General features: G+C 45.4%; 1 protein-coding gene across 8 annotated transcripts in view; it reads left to right on the top strand.

The window, feature by feature from the left end:
• ppargc1a (peroxisome proliferator-activated receptor gamma, coactivator 1 alpha) overlaps positions 1 to 16998 on the top strand; it is a 239723-nt gene that overhangs the window by 191893 nt on the left and 30832 nt on the right. For 4 of the 8 annotated variants that reach the window (XM_067523567.1, XM_067523571.1, XM_067523572.1 and 1 more), the window contains exon 2: positions 14142 to 14321. In XM_067523567.1, the coding sequence (XP_067379668.1) occupies positions 14142 to 14321 (180 nt within the window). Of the gene's footprint in view, positions 1 to 11204; positions 11484 to 11605; positions 11952 to 14141; positions 14322 to 16998 lie in introns of those variants that run through there. The other 4 variants (XM_067523570.1, XM_067523573.1, XM_067523576.1 and 1 more) reach the window with 4 other exon arrangements.

A 16998-nucleotide genomic window follows, 5' to 3' on the forward strand; every position in this document is an offset into this window, starting at 1 on the left:
TGTTGTCTCTGATGGCTGCTCTGCTTTTGGGAACCAGTTATACCGATGTGTATTTGCCATATTTGTAGTGCATGTTTTTGTAGACATTAGCACAAATCCTGGTGCGTTCACGTGTCCGTCTAAGCTTTAGATCTGAGAAGAAGAACACAACAGTTGTTGCTATGGGATGGTGACGATGTGTGCTATTCTGCCCGTCCGCTCAGAGAAATCATCAAAGACTTGAAGTCGGCACATGTGGTGTCTCCAAGTTGTAACCTACTCGGGTTGCAGTTGAAAGCCTGCTTCAATGGCGTGCGTCTTAGCACATCTCCTTGAACCCCCACAATAAAACGTTCACAGCGAGGCCTTAACGATGTCATGACAGATGCTGTTAGTGAATGTCCTCCACCTCGTACAACAACGACAAGCATGTTACCTACATAATGCAACAAAAATAACCTCATTGGCAACAACTACAACTCTATGTTGCTGAGATCGTTTGTGTTGAATTACTTATAGTATGTATTTATACTATGGCATGTCATTAGGTTAAAGGCACGATTCCTCCATAATAATCCTCATTTTCTTTCCTATATCAGGGTGAGCGATGTCTTTCAATAAGAATTGATACCTCAGAGATGATTATCTGCAACACAGTAGATAGAACTGAACAGATTTTCTTTCCATTATCAGGCAGGAGCAAGATTAAATCATGTCATCTCCCAGTTCCATATCTATCTTAGTGCTATGGGCTACGTCCTGGCTGTTCTCACATAGGGCTTTGGCTGCCGGAGGAATTTTTCACATTTCTGGCCCACTACGCTCGACTGGGCCTTGATGAAGCCAAAAGTACCTGCTTTAATTGCTGTGTTTTATAGACTGTACACAAGGCTACCCTCACTAAATACAGCGTGCTTAGATTAATGGGAGCGTTCAGCGTTAGTGCATTTTTAATGAGGACTGGAGGCTGCCAGACTACTTTTCTATATGATGAGGCACACTCTCTCCTTCGTTCGTGACCCTGGCACGACACGTTGCGGCACCCCGGTGCCCACCAGCTGGTATCCAATGCGAAGCCAGGAGAAAGCTGCTGTGCCTAGTGTAGTACATCCCACCCAGCGACGACAAGCAAACAAACAAGGCTCCATGTTTGGTGCCTCTTTCTTTTTTTTTTTCTTTTTTTTTTTTAAGGCACATTGCAGCTTGAAATGCACATTTACAGACACACCCACATATACAGCAAGAGCACTACGCACATGAATGGCTTGTTTTTTTTTTTTCCCATATTCACACACAAGAGTGCACCTGTTGTCGCTATAAACACACACGCACACACGCACACACACACACACAGACACAGCACAGTGTGTGAGAGAAGGAGAGCTTATCAAAGCAAAACAAGTTTACAGCCTGATATGTTACAGGATACAGGGTGTGACCCTGATTTACATTTGCATGTGGAGTGCAATGGAGTACAGAGAGCAGAAGCGGCAGTCAGCACAGAAGATAACCCCAAACATTCACTCTAAATTTATGCCGGGATCCTATTCTCTCTCACCGAATTAATGCTTTAATCTCTCCCTCTTTGTTGCATGTGTACTTGGGCCCAGTATGTGTGTGTTTGTGTGCGTTGCAGCATTGCGACGATGGGGGTGGGGGATTATATTTCTCACAAGCCGCTGTTTTAGGAGTTCTTTTTGGAATGAGGGAATTTAGCACAGGAGTCCGGTGCCGGGGGAAATTGCACCTTATGCCATTTTCAGTCTTTTCCTCTATTCAAAGTCACACCAATAGTCCTCATCAGTTCTGCTGTCTTTGCATTTCCCCTTCCACAAAGAAATAGCTAGTATTCTATAATGGAAGATTACCTTCAAATGCAAGCTTAAAAGATTATGCGCTTTCATATATGTCTTTGAGGTCCATTATTGATGTCATTTCTTGAACATCCAGTCCTCTCTCTCACTTAGTCATCTCTCTCCTTCTCTTTCGGTTGTTCTCTCATTTATCTATGTATCTTTAATTCACGGCTTTATCTATTCAAATAATACTCACCTGCTCATGCCTTGCACAGAAACTAACCCCCCCCACCTCCACCACACTTATGTCAAATGTGCGACTTAATGTATTGCATCTTTGATCCCGCGGCTCACTCTGCATGCAGTACCACCGACATGTCCGCTGACAGACCATATCCATAATTTATTCCCTTCTAAAATGAAAAATCAAATGTATGCTGGGGAATATTCATTTTTCTTCCCACCGCCATCCTCCCACCTGACTCCTCGCTTTATGAATTATTTTGGCGATTGGTAATGATGTCCTGTGTTGGTAGGCCATTACAGGAGAGGATCTTAATTCGTCCATTGTTAATTAATTGCTCCATTCTTAGCAGAAGTAATAAAAATGCTATTAAGTAAAATACCTCTATCATTAACCTAACTTTGTTAATATGGGTATCAGTGGGGCTCGATAAACAAAAGCTGTAGTGCCTACCGCTGCTCCGGGGTAATTAAAAATGCGATGTCATTAATTATATCGAATGGAAGATTGTCCAATGAGTTGGAGTCTTGTTGACTCTTCCCTTCCCAAGCAAAAGCTCCACATCAGGCACTCAGTGAGACTACGCCAAGTTTCTAACAGGCCTGGACGTCCCGCTGTTCATCTGCAGTGTACAAGTCTATACATAAAACCAAATATGTCCCGTAGTTATGCAAAATTAAGCACTTTCTGTATTTCCAAGCAGTGTATTCTTCACTGCAGCAGCGCATTGGCTCCTATAATTATGCCACCCACAGTTGGAGAGATCTTAAATGTACTTCTGTCTGCATCCGTTGACGCTTTACTGCGCAACACGCGGCTCGTCTCATTTCCGAACACACGAGAGAGAGGAATTATGCAAACTGCTCCAAAATGTGTTTGGTCAAGAAGCCATAAAGCAATTGTCATGTTAAATATCTGCTATCTACTAAGCTTTTATTGGGAGACGTGTTTGTTCTGGAGATAAAAACCTGGTGATTGCAGCAACACCTCTTGGAATGTAGAGGAATTCCACGACATGACTTCTCTGTGCTTGAGAATAGAAGTCATTGCTGCTATAAACGTACTTTAATACTACGACTAAGAATAATCTGCACGATATGTAAAAAGGAGGGCATCACATCTGCTCATATTGCAGTGAAATTCCATGTAGCACTCTGCAAAAATACCTGAAAGAGTAAATTGTCAGACAGCCTCCTGTGTTGCATGAGTAAATTGAGGAGTGTGTGAGCAATATTGTCAGAGAAGATATTAAGCTGTAGAGATATTCTCATTTGTTTGTTCACGAGACAGCTTTGACAGCAATCACTCGCACCAGGAACAGGCCTTGAGATTAACAATTGCCAGCTTCTTGTATCACCGAGCTCACTGTTTGCTTCCTCTTCACTATCTCCTCCCTGCCCCTTTTTTGTTCATACTTTCTCCTTTTTTTTTCCTCCATCTTGTCACTTTTTTTTCCCTTCTTTTTGAAAAACGGCAGCACAGGCGTGAAATTGATGTGATGAAAAACAACTGGGATATCTCTATGAGCCATTTGCTTTGTCATTATGGCCACCTTCGCTCCCCTTCAGCGTGGCTCTGGGCTTTCTGTTGCGATTGGGGGCATACTGCAAATTAGCCAGCAGCTATCTAAGGTTACCAGCCAAGTGCATCGCTGACCTCGCTGTCTGCCAAGCTTCCCCCCTCTTGGAACCATCTCCATGCCCCGGTCTGCCAAAACTTTGTTGCAGTGACGATGGGCTTTCTTTGGTATCTTTGTTTAAAATTCTCGCAGAAACATGTATAAATAGTAATATTAAATTGGCTAGGCACACCTTTAATAATCCGGAGGCAATTGAATTTAAAGAGAGGAGGCCACGCAAATTGGCTTCTACATCAATGTAATTCAGAATTGCTTTTGCACTGACAAATGGCTGTGGATACTGTAAGCAACTGTGTCTTCCCTGTGTTTTACACAAACTTAAAGTATGGTTACAAAACCTGGCACCGAATTGCTTTTTTATTACAGACTTCCAAACAACCAAGAAAAAATAATGTGCAAGGGCAAATAAGAAAACTCTCCCCTCAGTTATGCTCACCCTAACATCTCCCACATGAGCCATGAACTCAGGCTCTTGCTTATCCCGGAGCTCCACCTTTACAAGGAGAGATAAGGGCAGTTCAGCCCTATTGTTGCAGCCGACATGACCCTAAACATGAAAGGGCATCTCGGCTGTCTCCCATTGTGTGCAGCTACAGTATATATTGAGCTGCATAAACTCGTGCTTTTGTGTGAAGTGAAAAGAGAGGGGCCTCTTAATTAAGCAGGAGCAAATGTAAGTGACTTCCTATGTGCATAAATGAATACGCAAGTAACTGTGTCATCCCGGATGTGGATAAATGAACAAGTTGCTGAATGCGAGCAGCGGTAAGTGGGTTAGCATGTAAATAAGTGAATAAGTTAGCAAATTAGTGTTTAAGTGTGTTAGCATGTAAATAAAGGAATAAGGGAGCGAATTAAAATGCGGGAGTTTGCAGGCTGAATAAAGACATTACAGAAGCGAGAGTGTCAACAGTGCAAAAGAAGTTATCTGTCCACCCAAAAAAATTAATACATTTTAAAAAAGCCTCTGAGGACACAATTGTTCAGCCGCTGCTTATTGCAGGGCAGCACTAGCAGAACATCTGGGCTGCGCATGTCATATTTCCTCATGTACAGCTGACATGCCAATTACTCCTTAATTACACGCGTCATCTGGACCAAAGTGTCCAGTGCCAGTGCTGATTAATCCTGTTTATTGTAGCGGTGATGACAGTCCCGGTGGACACAGAGCACCACCAAAAAAAAAACAAAAAAAAAACAACACAATGAGGGATTATTATGGGACTCGCAGCAAAGCCTGCAGGGACACGGTAGCCAGGGTGAGCGTGCAGACATATTTAGTGACAGTCTGAAAGTTAATCTTGCTCTTGATTTCAACTGCTGATGATGAGATTCTGTGAAAACAAGTGATGGAAATCATTTTATTTCCAGACAGTGGGAACTGCTTAAGGCATAACAACATCTGACTGGAAAAAAAACAAGAAAAAAAAAAAAAGCTTTAGTTGCTAAAAAACACCGAGGTTGCCTACTCGCAAGGAAAAGCAAACATTATTGCTCAGCATATTCTGCAATATGCTTACACCCGCTTTCATGTTGATGGATGTATGCCAAGCCATTTGAATATCGTGTCCAGTTAGAATCACGATTTCGCTCTCTGTTGTCTTCATATCCATATCTCATTATTTCTCCCGATTTAATGTTGCTAACAAGGGAGCGAGAGGGCGCATTTGGAACGCAACTTTATTTACACAACATGATAGTCATGAGAGGGCATTGAGGTCATGTTGGTAGTGGAAGGATCTGTGTGTGTGTGTGTGTGTCTGCGAGTGAAAATCTAGACCTTCCTGTAAATGAATACGTAGCATGTGTGAGCCAGATACCCGTCGTAAGCAGGAAGATCTGAGGCCGTGACCGGAATGTGGGGGAAGGGGGGGAGGTAGAGGAGCTGAATGTTCAAAACGGACTGAGGTCTGCACCAGCAAACGGCGGTTTATCTCCAGGTGAGCGATGGAACGGCTTCAGAGCATGGCGAGGAGGTAGATAACCCTCCCCTCGGTCTGACCCTTTTGTCAAAGTCCACACTTCCTGTCCCCAATCACTCCGTCTTGTACATAGCTTCCATCTTCCTTCCCCTCCTTCCATATCTGCCTCTAATTCACGGCCCGTCTTTGTCCAACTCCTCCTATCACTCACGGCGTCTCACTCCCTCTTGCTTTTGTTACTCTCTGTCACACTCTCTTTCAGCATTAGCTCCATCTCCATCCATCTGCTCCTTTTGTCTCTTTGCTCTTTTTCACTAGGATGCCTTGGCAAAAAAAAAAAAAAAAAAAAATGGGTATTGACTGTGCCTTCTCTTTTCTCCCCTCCCACCACTGTATACAGCAGCAAGTACATGCTCCTTTTTAGGAGGTGATGTGAAGAGTAGTACAAATGCACCCTGTAAGGGGAAAAAAAGGTGATGATACAATCAGTTTTACTGTGCCGTAAGGATTTTTTCAGGCTTGTGGTTATACACCCTGTATGCAGGCTGTATGAAAGAATTGCAATTCGCATGCATTTTTTTCCTCCTCTTGCTCATTCCACCCCCCCAACCCCACCCCCCCACCCCCCACCCCTTTTTTTTTTTTCCTTTTCCTTTCATTGCTCAAAATAATTAGGCTGCAGTCTGGACTCAGGGGTGTAACGTTTCTGCTCACGTTTCCCTCACATAAGAGTAACAGGGGCGAAAAAAATAAATAAACTGCTCCAGAAATTTCTACCTGTGCGTCACCCGCAACCCCTCCCCCACACCTCTAACCCTCCTGTCTCCCCTGATGCTCTTTTTAACGTGGAGTTCCACAAGGCGAAGTGCACTTCAGCTGACCTAATTCTTCCCTGGCACTCCTCCAGTACTAAGAGTACATAAGCACTGCACTGTCAAGGTATGCAGCCCTGTCTCTCTATTATTTTAGAAATCAGGCAACATCTGTTGTGCTTCGGGCCCCGCACGTAACTCGCGGGAGGTTTTTGCCGTTTGCGTAGAGACGCACCTAAATTTGCCAGTAGCCAGTGATGAGATCTCATTAATGTATTTTTCACATTCCAGAGTTTATTTTCATTCCTGCTGCTGCTTGTGTGTGTGTGTGTGTGTGTGTGTGTGTGTGTGTGTGTGTTGTTGTGATGCTACAAACCGTCGTCCATTGCTTTAACAAACCCAAACTTTCGACTCACAAAGGTTAAAGTTTAGGTGAAACTTTTAAAAACTGCCCTGCTGGATATTCAGCACAACAGCCACTGGTTTCATGTGCCCCTTCAATAGAAAGAGATTTAACAACATCTCCTCCACCCAAGCGCATCTCATTTCCTCTAGTTACATCGCCGGGCATGTGGCATCTGTTGGAATTTTACAGCAATTTCAAAGTATGGGTTTGTTGCATTTCGAGCATCGGGAGTGCACCAGTCTTTTTTATGCATGTGTGTTTGCAACCCTAACCCGTCACGGTCCATAAATTTTAATTTTCCTTGTGAGTGCTATACCCAAGCAAAACACAAAGTGGCTCACAAGTCCCTGCCCAGAGCACTAGTTTAGCACAGTCCTCCACCAAGACGCATTGCACACCAGGCCTGCACTCACAGCTCACCCCCTTTCCGCCACCACTTTCCACATGCATCTTGCATGACTCGCTGGTGATTTTAAACAAGCCAAATAACAACCTCACAACACACTGCTCTGATGGGAGACTCCGACTCGCATCACCATGTGACCGTGATATTATGCGTCTGTGGCGGTGGCAGTGGGGAAAGGCTGCTGCTTTTCCCCCGGCTCCTCGAAAACAGAGCTGGAGTAGGGGAGGGGAGGGTGGAACCATTCTGTGTTGCGCCCCAGGCTCCTTTTTGTGTTTACCAGCCCCTGCGTGGGACTGATGCTATTTTCAATTCCAAGGCACAGCCGTGGCTAACTGGACCTAGCCTCTTCATGCCATTTGCCTTAATAATGTGGGCCGGACTCTCTGCGGGGAAAGCAGCCGCCATCCTGAGAGTGGCTAAATGACACAGTGGAGTTCATTGATGGAAAGGATTACACACTTGCACGCAGGGCAGGAAGCCGTGGGTTCTCTGAAGGGCACTACAAAGTGAGGCGATGTAAAATCTTCGCGGGGGGAGAATGCACCGGCTCACTGTATGTCAAAGGACAAGTGTTGGCATAATTTGTGGCGCCACACTGCTCATCCCGTTACCTATAATCCATGGGTTTGGAGCCTATGGAGACGAAGTAACTGTCTGTAGAGCCAGTGAGAGATCTCTCTCTCTATATTAAAAAAATATTACAAACTGCAAACTAGTCTTATTAAGTCATATTAGTTCAGTAAAGGGGCCGATTAACAGTCTTATATGATCGTTTGACACCACAATTGCAGTGTGTATCCCTTTACATTTCCTGTAGCCAGCCCAGTCTGCCGGTATGTTATTGTAGAGCATTTGAAATGTGACCACTTCCTCCACTGTCCCCAATAGGGAGGACACAATATCACTCATCAAGTCGGAAAAATGACCCCTGCGCCAAACATCTGAGGGCCCATCAGAAGACAACTAGGAGAACGGCGCATAAGCTGTCAGGAATAGATGTAGCACTCCGTTTTACCTCTGCCCTCAATTAATTCTTATAAATCCAGCCACTGTGTATTAAAATGGCCAGATGCTCGGATAAATTCTGTTGGGAGCAATGACATGCAACAAAGTGATATGAATCATCGTCCCACACTGTGCAGCTCCACACTCTCACAGGGGCCCGCGACACAATTAATGGAAAAAAGGGAAAACAAGGCAGCCGCTTGAGTACGGACGGACTGTGAACAATGACACTGTATACAATAACGTATTACAGTTGTAAGGAACACTTCCACTGCAGGAGCAATAGAAATTCAGCTCCCGAACAGAAAAGTTAATCAAATCCAATCTGAAACCAGAAATGCAAATGGGAGAGTCTGTACAACGAGTGAGGCCACGTTGAAAATTTGAACAAGGATAATTATCTGTGGATTAGCCCCATTTTAGCCTTGAGAGCTCCACTTGTCAGCTGACTCTTGGGAGAAATTGTTTAATCATTAAGACCCTTTGCTTTCTGAGAACCGCCAGCAGCACAAGCCCGCTTCCACCAAGTCCGATCGTGGTCGGGCTGCACGTGCGCCAGGGCACGCTCTTCCCAGAAAAGTTGTCACATTCCTCACACTCATTTTTGAGTTGTGAACCATTTAGTAGTTAACTAACAGCCCGCTGTGATCATTTTGGCTTCTAGTGGCTCCGTTTGGAGTATCTGCGCGTTTGTGCTGTGCGGTTTGCATCGTTCAAATCCTTCGTGATGCCCGTGTTGGCGCCGTGTTCATCACATGACAACACTTCACCTTGTGGATAGGGGTCCCTTGAGACGAGGCCCCTTTTTAGGAGCAGAATGACCCAACGCGCAGTTATGCTGGCCCTATTATCTGCCGGTGCTTTGGCCCAAATACCTCTCCTTTTGACGCTGAAGGCTACTTCACGTTACCTTTTTCTCATTCTGCAGCAGTCTGTGACTGCTGCATACTTACCCATCTGCCCATACTTACCCATTCATTATCAGCTCCCTGCAACTGAAACAAAAGCTGTGGCATTTCAGAGATTACCTGTACCTCTGCAGGGCTGTAGAAGTTTTGTATTATTTTTTTTTTCACTCTTTTGAAATGACTCCTTTATCTGCAAATCTCTGCTGTTGCACATAAATATTCAGCCTCTTGTAAGAATGGGTTTGCAGGGGGGGAAAGAACCAAAGGCCACTGAAGAAAGGAAATCATACCATATCTATATTTAGCTCTCGTATTAATTGGCGTGAAGAGTACAATCAGATAAGGCTTTTGACTGTGACTCACATGTCGCTTCAGGAGAGTGAGGAATATCATTTAGCAACACATACTGTATCTCCTGCCAAGGTTTGCCCTTTCTTTTTTCCCGGCAAATCGGCGTTTATTATGGTGCTTTTACTCAAGTTGCGAGCCCTCTGTGCAACCAGTAGCTTTTGCACCTGCACTTACCTACATCTGTTTGAGACACGGACACCATGTAGAGGCTGACAGGCTGTTTTACCTCCGCCTTTTCATCACAGAAGGAGTTAAATCCCTGCTGTCGGTTTTATCTCTGCTGCACTCACAAAGCCAGCAACCATAGAGCTCCGTGTCGCTCCCATGATGCCCCTATATTACGGTCTGTGTGGTACTGGTCCATCTGGGCTCTGTGAGGTCACTGCACACACCACCTGCTCCGATTGGGTTTCAAACTGCGGCTTCTGGGTAGCATCCCTCAGCACGCGCATAGAGGCAGATGTATAGATTTAGTGATACAAATGCCCTCAGATGCTCATAAGTGTGTCACACACACATACACATAAAGTCTGGCTGCACATAATCAGTAAAAATTTACATTTCCAGTCCCAGAACCTTCTCGCAGGTTTCTGTGCAATTTTGTGTTTAATGAGACTTACTGTATGTGGTTCACCAAGTTAGGGAGACAATTGCTCCTTGCATGCTCAGGTGGAGTTAATAGACTTACAAGAAAATTAAATTGAGGTTAGCTTGTGAGATTCCTATTACAGAAATGCATCGTCAGAAGTTCACTGTTATTCGTCTCGACAGAAAAACAACTGTTCATATCCTTTTTACAAATAATGCAAAGAGTAAACGTAGCCGTTGCCTTAGTAGGAAAATCCCTATGTGACAATAAGTCATATTAATTTACAAAAGAGAATTCCTCCTGCATCGTGTTTCTCAGGCTGAGCACCTTCTTGTTTGTAATGTCCACAACGTTTGTGTTATTATTTGACTGAGGTGGTGTTGCCTATACACATCCTGCTGATACTGTATACATGGCTGATACTGCCACCTGTCCCTTTTATTGCCTCTGCGTGGACAAAGAAATACTTTGCAGAAGACAGACCTCCCTTCCTTGATACTCTATACACGTGAAACACAAGAGGTTTAAGTTACAGTGTTGTCTGGAGCAAAGGCAGCGATGGCGCAAGCGGTGCACAATGATGGTGCTTTATTTAAACCTAAATTCCTATGTAGGCTGTGCCATTTTTGTTCAGCTGCACAGGCTCAGTAGTGACGCTTTACTAACCTCTGAGGTGCAACAAAGACTGCAATTTTTAGGAACAATGAGCTGATCAATAGGAACAGAGGTCCTATATTCAAGTGGAAGGATCAACACCTAAAATAACACATCCCTTTAGTTAAGAAATGTGAAACCTTTGAACTCGGTCCTGCAATAAAAACCTTTAAACCCTGAATCAAATTACTTTGTTGAATATTTTACAACCGAGCTGATGTTGTGGTTATCTAAAGAGCATTTTGGCAGAGTAACAGTTTGTGTAGCCACATGTGTGAACTGCCTCAGCACAGGCAGAACGCATTCCCTTATTCTGAATAGTAAATATCATCTGTGTGCACGCCATGGGAGATCACGATGTGGCTTTGGGATGGACATTTTTTGCAGTGCACACGGAGAGGATTTTACTATGTGCGCAGCCAGACCCCGCCTGCTCCCTGCGCGTCACTGGCGGAGTAGTGTGGACGCGGAGTCACTCCCCTGCCTACTTTTAATAGCTTTGTCATGTGATGGAAAGCAGTTGTAAGACAGGTGCCCTCGGTTCATTCTCGGCGAGGGGCAGCAGTTGCCTGTGCGAGAGCGAGTGGGAAGCGTGTGTGGATTTCTTTTTTACTTGATTTCTTTTTTCCTTTTTCTTTGTTTTTTTTTTTTTTTTTTAGTTTTTGTTTTTGTAGTTTTTTTCTTTTTTTTTTTTTGATTTTCCGGACCGTCATTCAGTGGCTGGATGGCGTGGGACAGGTGTAACCAGGACTCGGTGTGGAGAGAATTAGAGGTGAGCGCATCTAAAAATCCGACATGTTTCATCTTTCTAACTCTGTGGACTTTGTTTTTTTTTTTTTTGTTTTTCTTTTTTTTTTTTTGCCTCATGGAACGATGGACAACACTGGCTACCGTATGTGAGACGGTGATTTCTTCATAAGTCTGCGCTCCCTTCTCCTCTGCTGCTGGTGCTGCCGGCTTAGTGCGCGTCTGGACACAGTTGAGGATGCGGGGGATGTACAACACGGGAATATATGGCAAGCGCAGGGAATGTGCGGAATCTCCCTTTTCGCCTGAGTTAAAGGTGTAGTTGTTGTAAAGTGTGCACGCAGGCTCGGGACCATCGCTTCCCTCATAGGATCTCTGTTCACTCGGAGCGAGTGCTTGCAAGCTGGCGGATATCTCTCCAGCCGCGGACTGTACGCGCCCCCGGTGCCGAGAAGGTTTTCATGCCGAAATGACCGAAATGTCTCAAAGTCAGGTATTTCGTTGACGCATGAAACCCACGGACGATAACAATCCCTTTGATGTGCTGTCTCGGGGTAGACTGTTATTTTTCAAAAGGCTAGAGCAAAGGTTGCCCACGCTGGTGGGACCGCTATCAGGCATTGCGGGAGCAGCAAAATACGAGCGGTGCCCCCGGCCACGTCTGTGTGCTAACATCCCGGCCGGGGGGGAGCGTAACAGCGCATCCAGCCAGACTTTATGATGCTGTGCTGCTGCGAATCTTGCCCTTTGCCTTCTGCGTATGTGTGGGTTTACCCAAACGAATAAGCCACGGCCGCTCCCGTCGTCTTTTACCTCTGTGTTACCATCAGTCTTATGATTAAAGTGAACACAGGTTTTACTTAGACGGCACATCAAAAGGATACTTGTTCGTCCCCCCCCCTTTTTCCTTAATTTACCGAGTCTGTGTAGATTGTTATGGACGTTATGAGCCACCTGGATTGACTGGGGGTGCTGGGCTTTTCGTACAGGAGCTCAGTGATGCTTCAGAGCAGGTTTCACAGTAAAGACATGGTGTGACTGCAGTCCGGCTGCATGTTTGTGGTTATCTGGGTTGCGTGGTGAGAATGTGAGGAAAGACGAGTGCTTTTATCAAAACAAAAGTCTGGATTTGGGAAATGCTTTGAACCCAGGGACGCTTTGCACTTCGATCACGGAGGCAAAAGCACACTCGGTCACTTTAGCCAGGTTTAGGCTTCGGGCTGCGATAGCGTGTGTTTGCTGATCCAAAACGGGGGACGGGGGGGGTTGGACTCATCCTATAACAGTGTATGCGTTTCGACTTGTTCATTCGTAATTAAAGATATTTCTCTTTGAAATAACTATCGTCCAGGACCACAGACCTTTACCTCCGCGCAGGTGCTTTCGTGGTGGCTGCGTGCGTAAAGCTGTGGTTCGCCCCGGCTGCCTCTCTGGCGGCGCTGTTTCATGGGTTTACCAAAATGTCCGTGAGATAATTAGGTGCAGGACGTCCAGTTTGTGCGTGTCCTAACAGCTTCGTTCCCATGTTCTTTCATGCCGTGCCTTGTCAGAGTGGATCATCTCAGGGGAAAGCCTAGTGAATCCGTCCCCTACGTTGTCGCTGTTGCAACATAACGGATTTGTCTCATCGTAGACTTAAGTCATCGTGTATCCATGTTGGTGCGAGGACAGATGAACTGTGACACTGGCGTGTGGGCGGTTTTTCCTACTTGGCACAGCATCCGGCTCCTGGCTTTGCCCTGAGTCGAACCCGACTGTCATCGCTGCTCAGTCTGGGGCCAAATACCTACCGGCTTCGCTCTAGGATATCTGTTCTCTGTCTGTCCTAAAGCCATCCAGGAGCGTCTCTACATCGCCTAACGAGTTGTCAACACAATTAGGAGTGTGCAATCTATTAGACGGCGTCCGCAAAGCTGCTCTGTCGGGCTTGGATTTGCAGGTGCACGGAGACACAGAGTGTAAACACGCGTCGACTCTGGCGTGGTTTTGCCTTTTGATGATCCCTGACTGAAGCTCAAAGTTTGGCCTGTCTTGTGCGGAGCCCAAAGGACGGTTACAAACAGTGTTTGCATTTCCTGCCTGGAGGTTGCCCATAATGATGAGTATCATTACAATACAAAAAACAAACAAACAAAAAAAACATCTATGTGAACCTATTTATTTTCATTCCTTCTGTTCAACTCAGTTCTTTTCTGACACCAAAGTCCCTGTTTGACTTCTAGTCCAGGGCCTCTCACTTGCGGCCAGAACAGAGCTGATGATTTGTGTGGGGAAGGAAGCAGGAACAGCTGCTTCATACCGTGCACACTTGCTAGATTACATAAAAGTGGCAGGTGAATAAAAAAATCTCAACAGCATTTGGAAGTACATGGGGGGGGTGAGAGATGGTGGGAGGACAAAAGAGTACTGCAGGTTGAACAGTGCCGGTTTGCACATTGTGCCCTGCAGCCTGACGAAAACGTTAATAATCGATAGAGTAAAAGAGTCTTAGGGTTAAAAGACTATGTGTATGTTGCACAAATATATTGATTTTTTTTGCTTTTGTTTTAAGAGGTTTGACTCGTGTCCACATTCTTCCAACATTTTTACACACAATGGATTCACTGTCTGATTTGCAAACGAGGGGAGACACGGTTCCTGTCTGACCATCCTTGTTGTTTCCCCTTTTTTTTTTTTTTACCAGTGTGCTGCCTTGGTTGGTGAAGACCAGCCCCTCTGCCCAGACCTCCCTGAACTTGACCTCTCAGAGCTGGATGTCAGTGACTTAGATGCAGACAGCTTCCTGGGTGGACTCAAATGGTACAGTGACCAATCAGAGATCATTTCCACGCAATATGGCAACGAGGCATCCAATCTTTTTGAGGTAAGTAGACAGTATTACAGTATTTTCTCTTTTCTTCGCAGCATCTGTTTATTTCTGCTCACGCCCTCATCAGTTTTTTTTTTTTTTTAACATTGCTCTCAATCATTTATAATGTGACATGTTGTTGTGCTGTGGAATAAAAGGGATTTCATTACCTACACTCCCAGGGGTCAGGAGCTGGAATAATAACATACCTTAGCAAAGACAATCTGCTACCACATTCTTGAACGCGAGCCAAACTAAATGTACAAGTGTTACCAGTTTACAAACATGCTTTTACATCGCTCCAAAGTCCAAACAGGAAGATAAAGTGAAGAATGATAAGCTCAGGACGACCTTTGTCCCGGTGTTGGGATGTTGGCTGCCACAGTTATCAAAACGTTGGAGCATATATGTCGGCTCACTAACGCGGCACACATCTGAGCGAACAGTCTGCTAGTAAACTCTGGACACACTGGCTGTGTTGCACAGTGCTTCTCAAGGGTTGGGGCGTAAAACTTCAATCTCTGCTTTCCACCCCACTCTCCCCTTTCTTTCTCTGCTTCCTCCAATCCCTTTCATTCCATCTGATTCCCTCTTTCTGTTCTCACCCGGTGACAAACAAAAATCTACAGAGGGTGATGATCCGGCAGGGGAATAAGGGGGCATAAAGCCATCGGCCTTGGGACTGATTTCTAGTCCCCAGTTCATTATAAGCCTTTATCAGTGCCAGGGATAGACACGAAAGACTGAGATTGGATGCTTTAGCCTGGCCTCAGGAGGAAAAGCCCCGTTGGAGAAGGCACCATGTGTGTGTGCCTCTGGCCCTGTCATGTCATCCCATTTTTAGGGTCTTTGCTGTTTTTTTGTGTGCATCTGTGCACCTCCTCTGTGGTCTTGCAGGCAACAGTTGATAACAGACTAAATTCTTTCCATGTTTAACCTCCCCACCACTGCCACCACCTTTTCAGAGTCTCTTTATATCACCACACATCCTGCCCCTGTGGACCACCCCAACACACACACACACACACACACACACACAAGAAGGAGAGGGGCGTTTAAGTACTAGCTGGTGTGACCATGGCTCCTCTGTCAGCTGAGAGTGATATGGCTTGCAGCCACCGAGTGGCTCTGGGGGTGGATAAAAATACCAATGAGAGCGTAGGGCTATGCGTGTGTGTATCATTTTAAAGCACAATGGAACTTAGCGCCCGCTGAGGAGCCTGATGAGCGAACTGGCTCTGAGCAAGAAGCCATGTGTGACTTCCAGTGTGGTTATAAAAGCTGCGTGCCTGCATGTGCATACGATCTGTACACCGGTGCACATGTCTGCCCCTATGCAAATATTGTACATTTGCAGCAAACGTGTTTTCACCCACTTAGCGAAGCACAGCATCTATTGTATTCTGCTGCTGATATGAAAAGGCCTCTAATCACGCTGAGAAAACTGGCCCCTCGTAGCAAGTAATGCACTGGGATTTTTATTTATTTTTCCCATCTTTGGAAAGGTTCATGTCACCATACGAAGTGCTCAGTTCATCATACAGCAGGACACAGCTAATCCTGCTTAATCTGACAGGGGAAAGTTTGCCACCCGGCAAGGATCAGAAGGCTGGGGCTGCAGCTGTACTTCTTTGAATCCCCCCCCCCCCCCTCTCTCGCCCACAATTGGGCTATACACACAACAGAGAAATCATCGAATGCTAAAGAGTAGTGAACATGTCAATAGGCGTCCACGTTTTGTTATTTTTCCATCTTATCTTATGCGTACAGCCACTTAACCAATCAGCATGTGTGCGATTTAAGAAAAAGCAAGTAGCTCTGAGTAACATGCTGTATGGAACAGCTGTGTGCAGCTGTTACACTGGGGCCCCTCTTTGGACGTTTACCTTTAGTCAAACCACCAATGAACTCTACACATGGGGAAGCTAGACCCCCAGTGTTCCCGCAAACTCAATTGCCAACTGTTTTTAGTGTCCGTAAAGTGAAAATATGATCTGTTTAGAAAGTGACGTGACAGCGGCAGTAGTTTACAACTTTAATAAGAAGGTGTGCATGAATGCATATCCGCCCATGTTTCTATATCTGTGTGTGTTCTGTTCTCTAAGCAGCATACAGTTTGAAATCACAAGCTGTCCCCTGGCTGCCGTTCCCTACCACTGTCCCAACGGTCCCTGACATGAAATGTGGAGAACGGTACACCTCTCTCGTAACACACACGGTCTCTCACACACACACACACACATAAGAGCTATTGCTCCTGGCACTGTGTGTTTGACACTTCTTTAGAACGCGCCGACTGTGAAAGTGCACGGTTTATTTTGGGCTGCAGTTGTTGTGGGCCGGCTACTGCAATAGGTTCGCGATGTACTGCCAAAGACAACCACACAGAGGCATGACCCAGTGTCTTTTTAACCTCAGGTCTCCTCTCACATTTCACACTCAAGTCTGATTGACAGAAACGTGTCTCGTGGCTTTGCTTATTTGGATTTGGACGTCCCACTGGCGGTCACACTGGATGGAGGCCTGTACAGCTGCTATAGGTTGGAAGTCCATCTATGTGATCAATTAAAAGAACTGGCACTGAGTTTAACTTCTCACATGTTACCACTGTATGTGTCCTATTGTGACAGATACTGACGATTGATGGACAGGTGTGACAAAGGGACAAGGGCAGATAGACTAAAGCGAACAA

This window comes from Channa argus, chromosome 12, assembly GCF_033026475.1.
Source record: "Channa argus isolate prfri chromosome 12, Channa argus male v1.0, whole genome shotgun sequence".
NCBI lineage: Eukaryota > Metazoa > Chordata > Actinopteri > Anabantiformes > Channidae > Channa > Channa argus.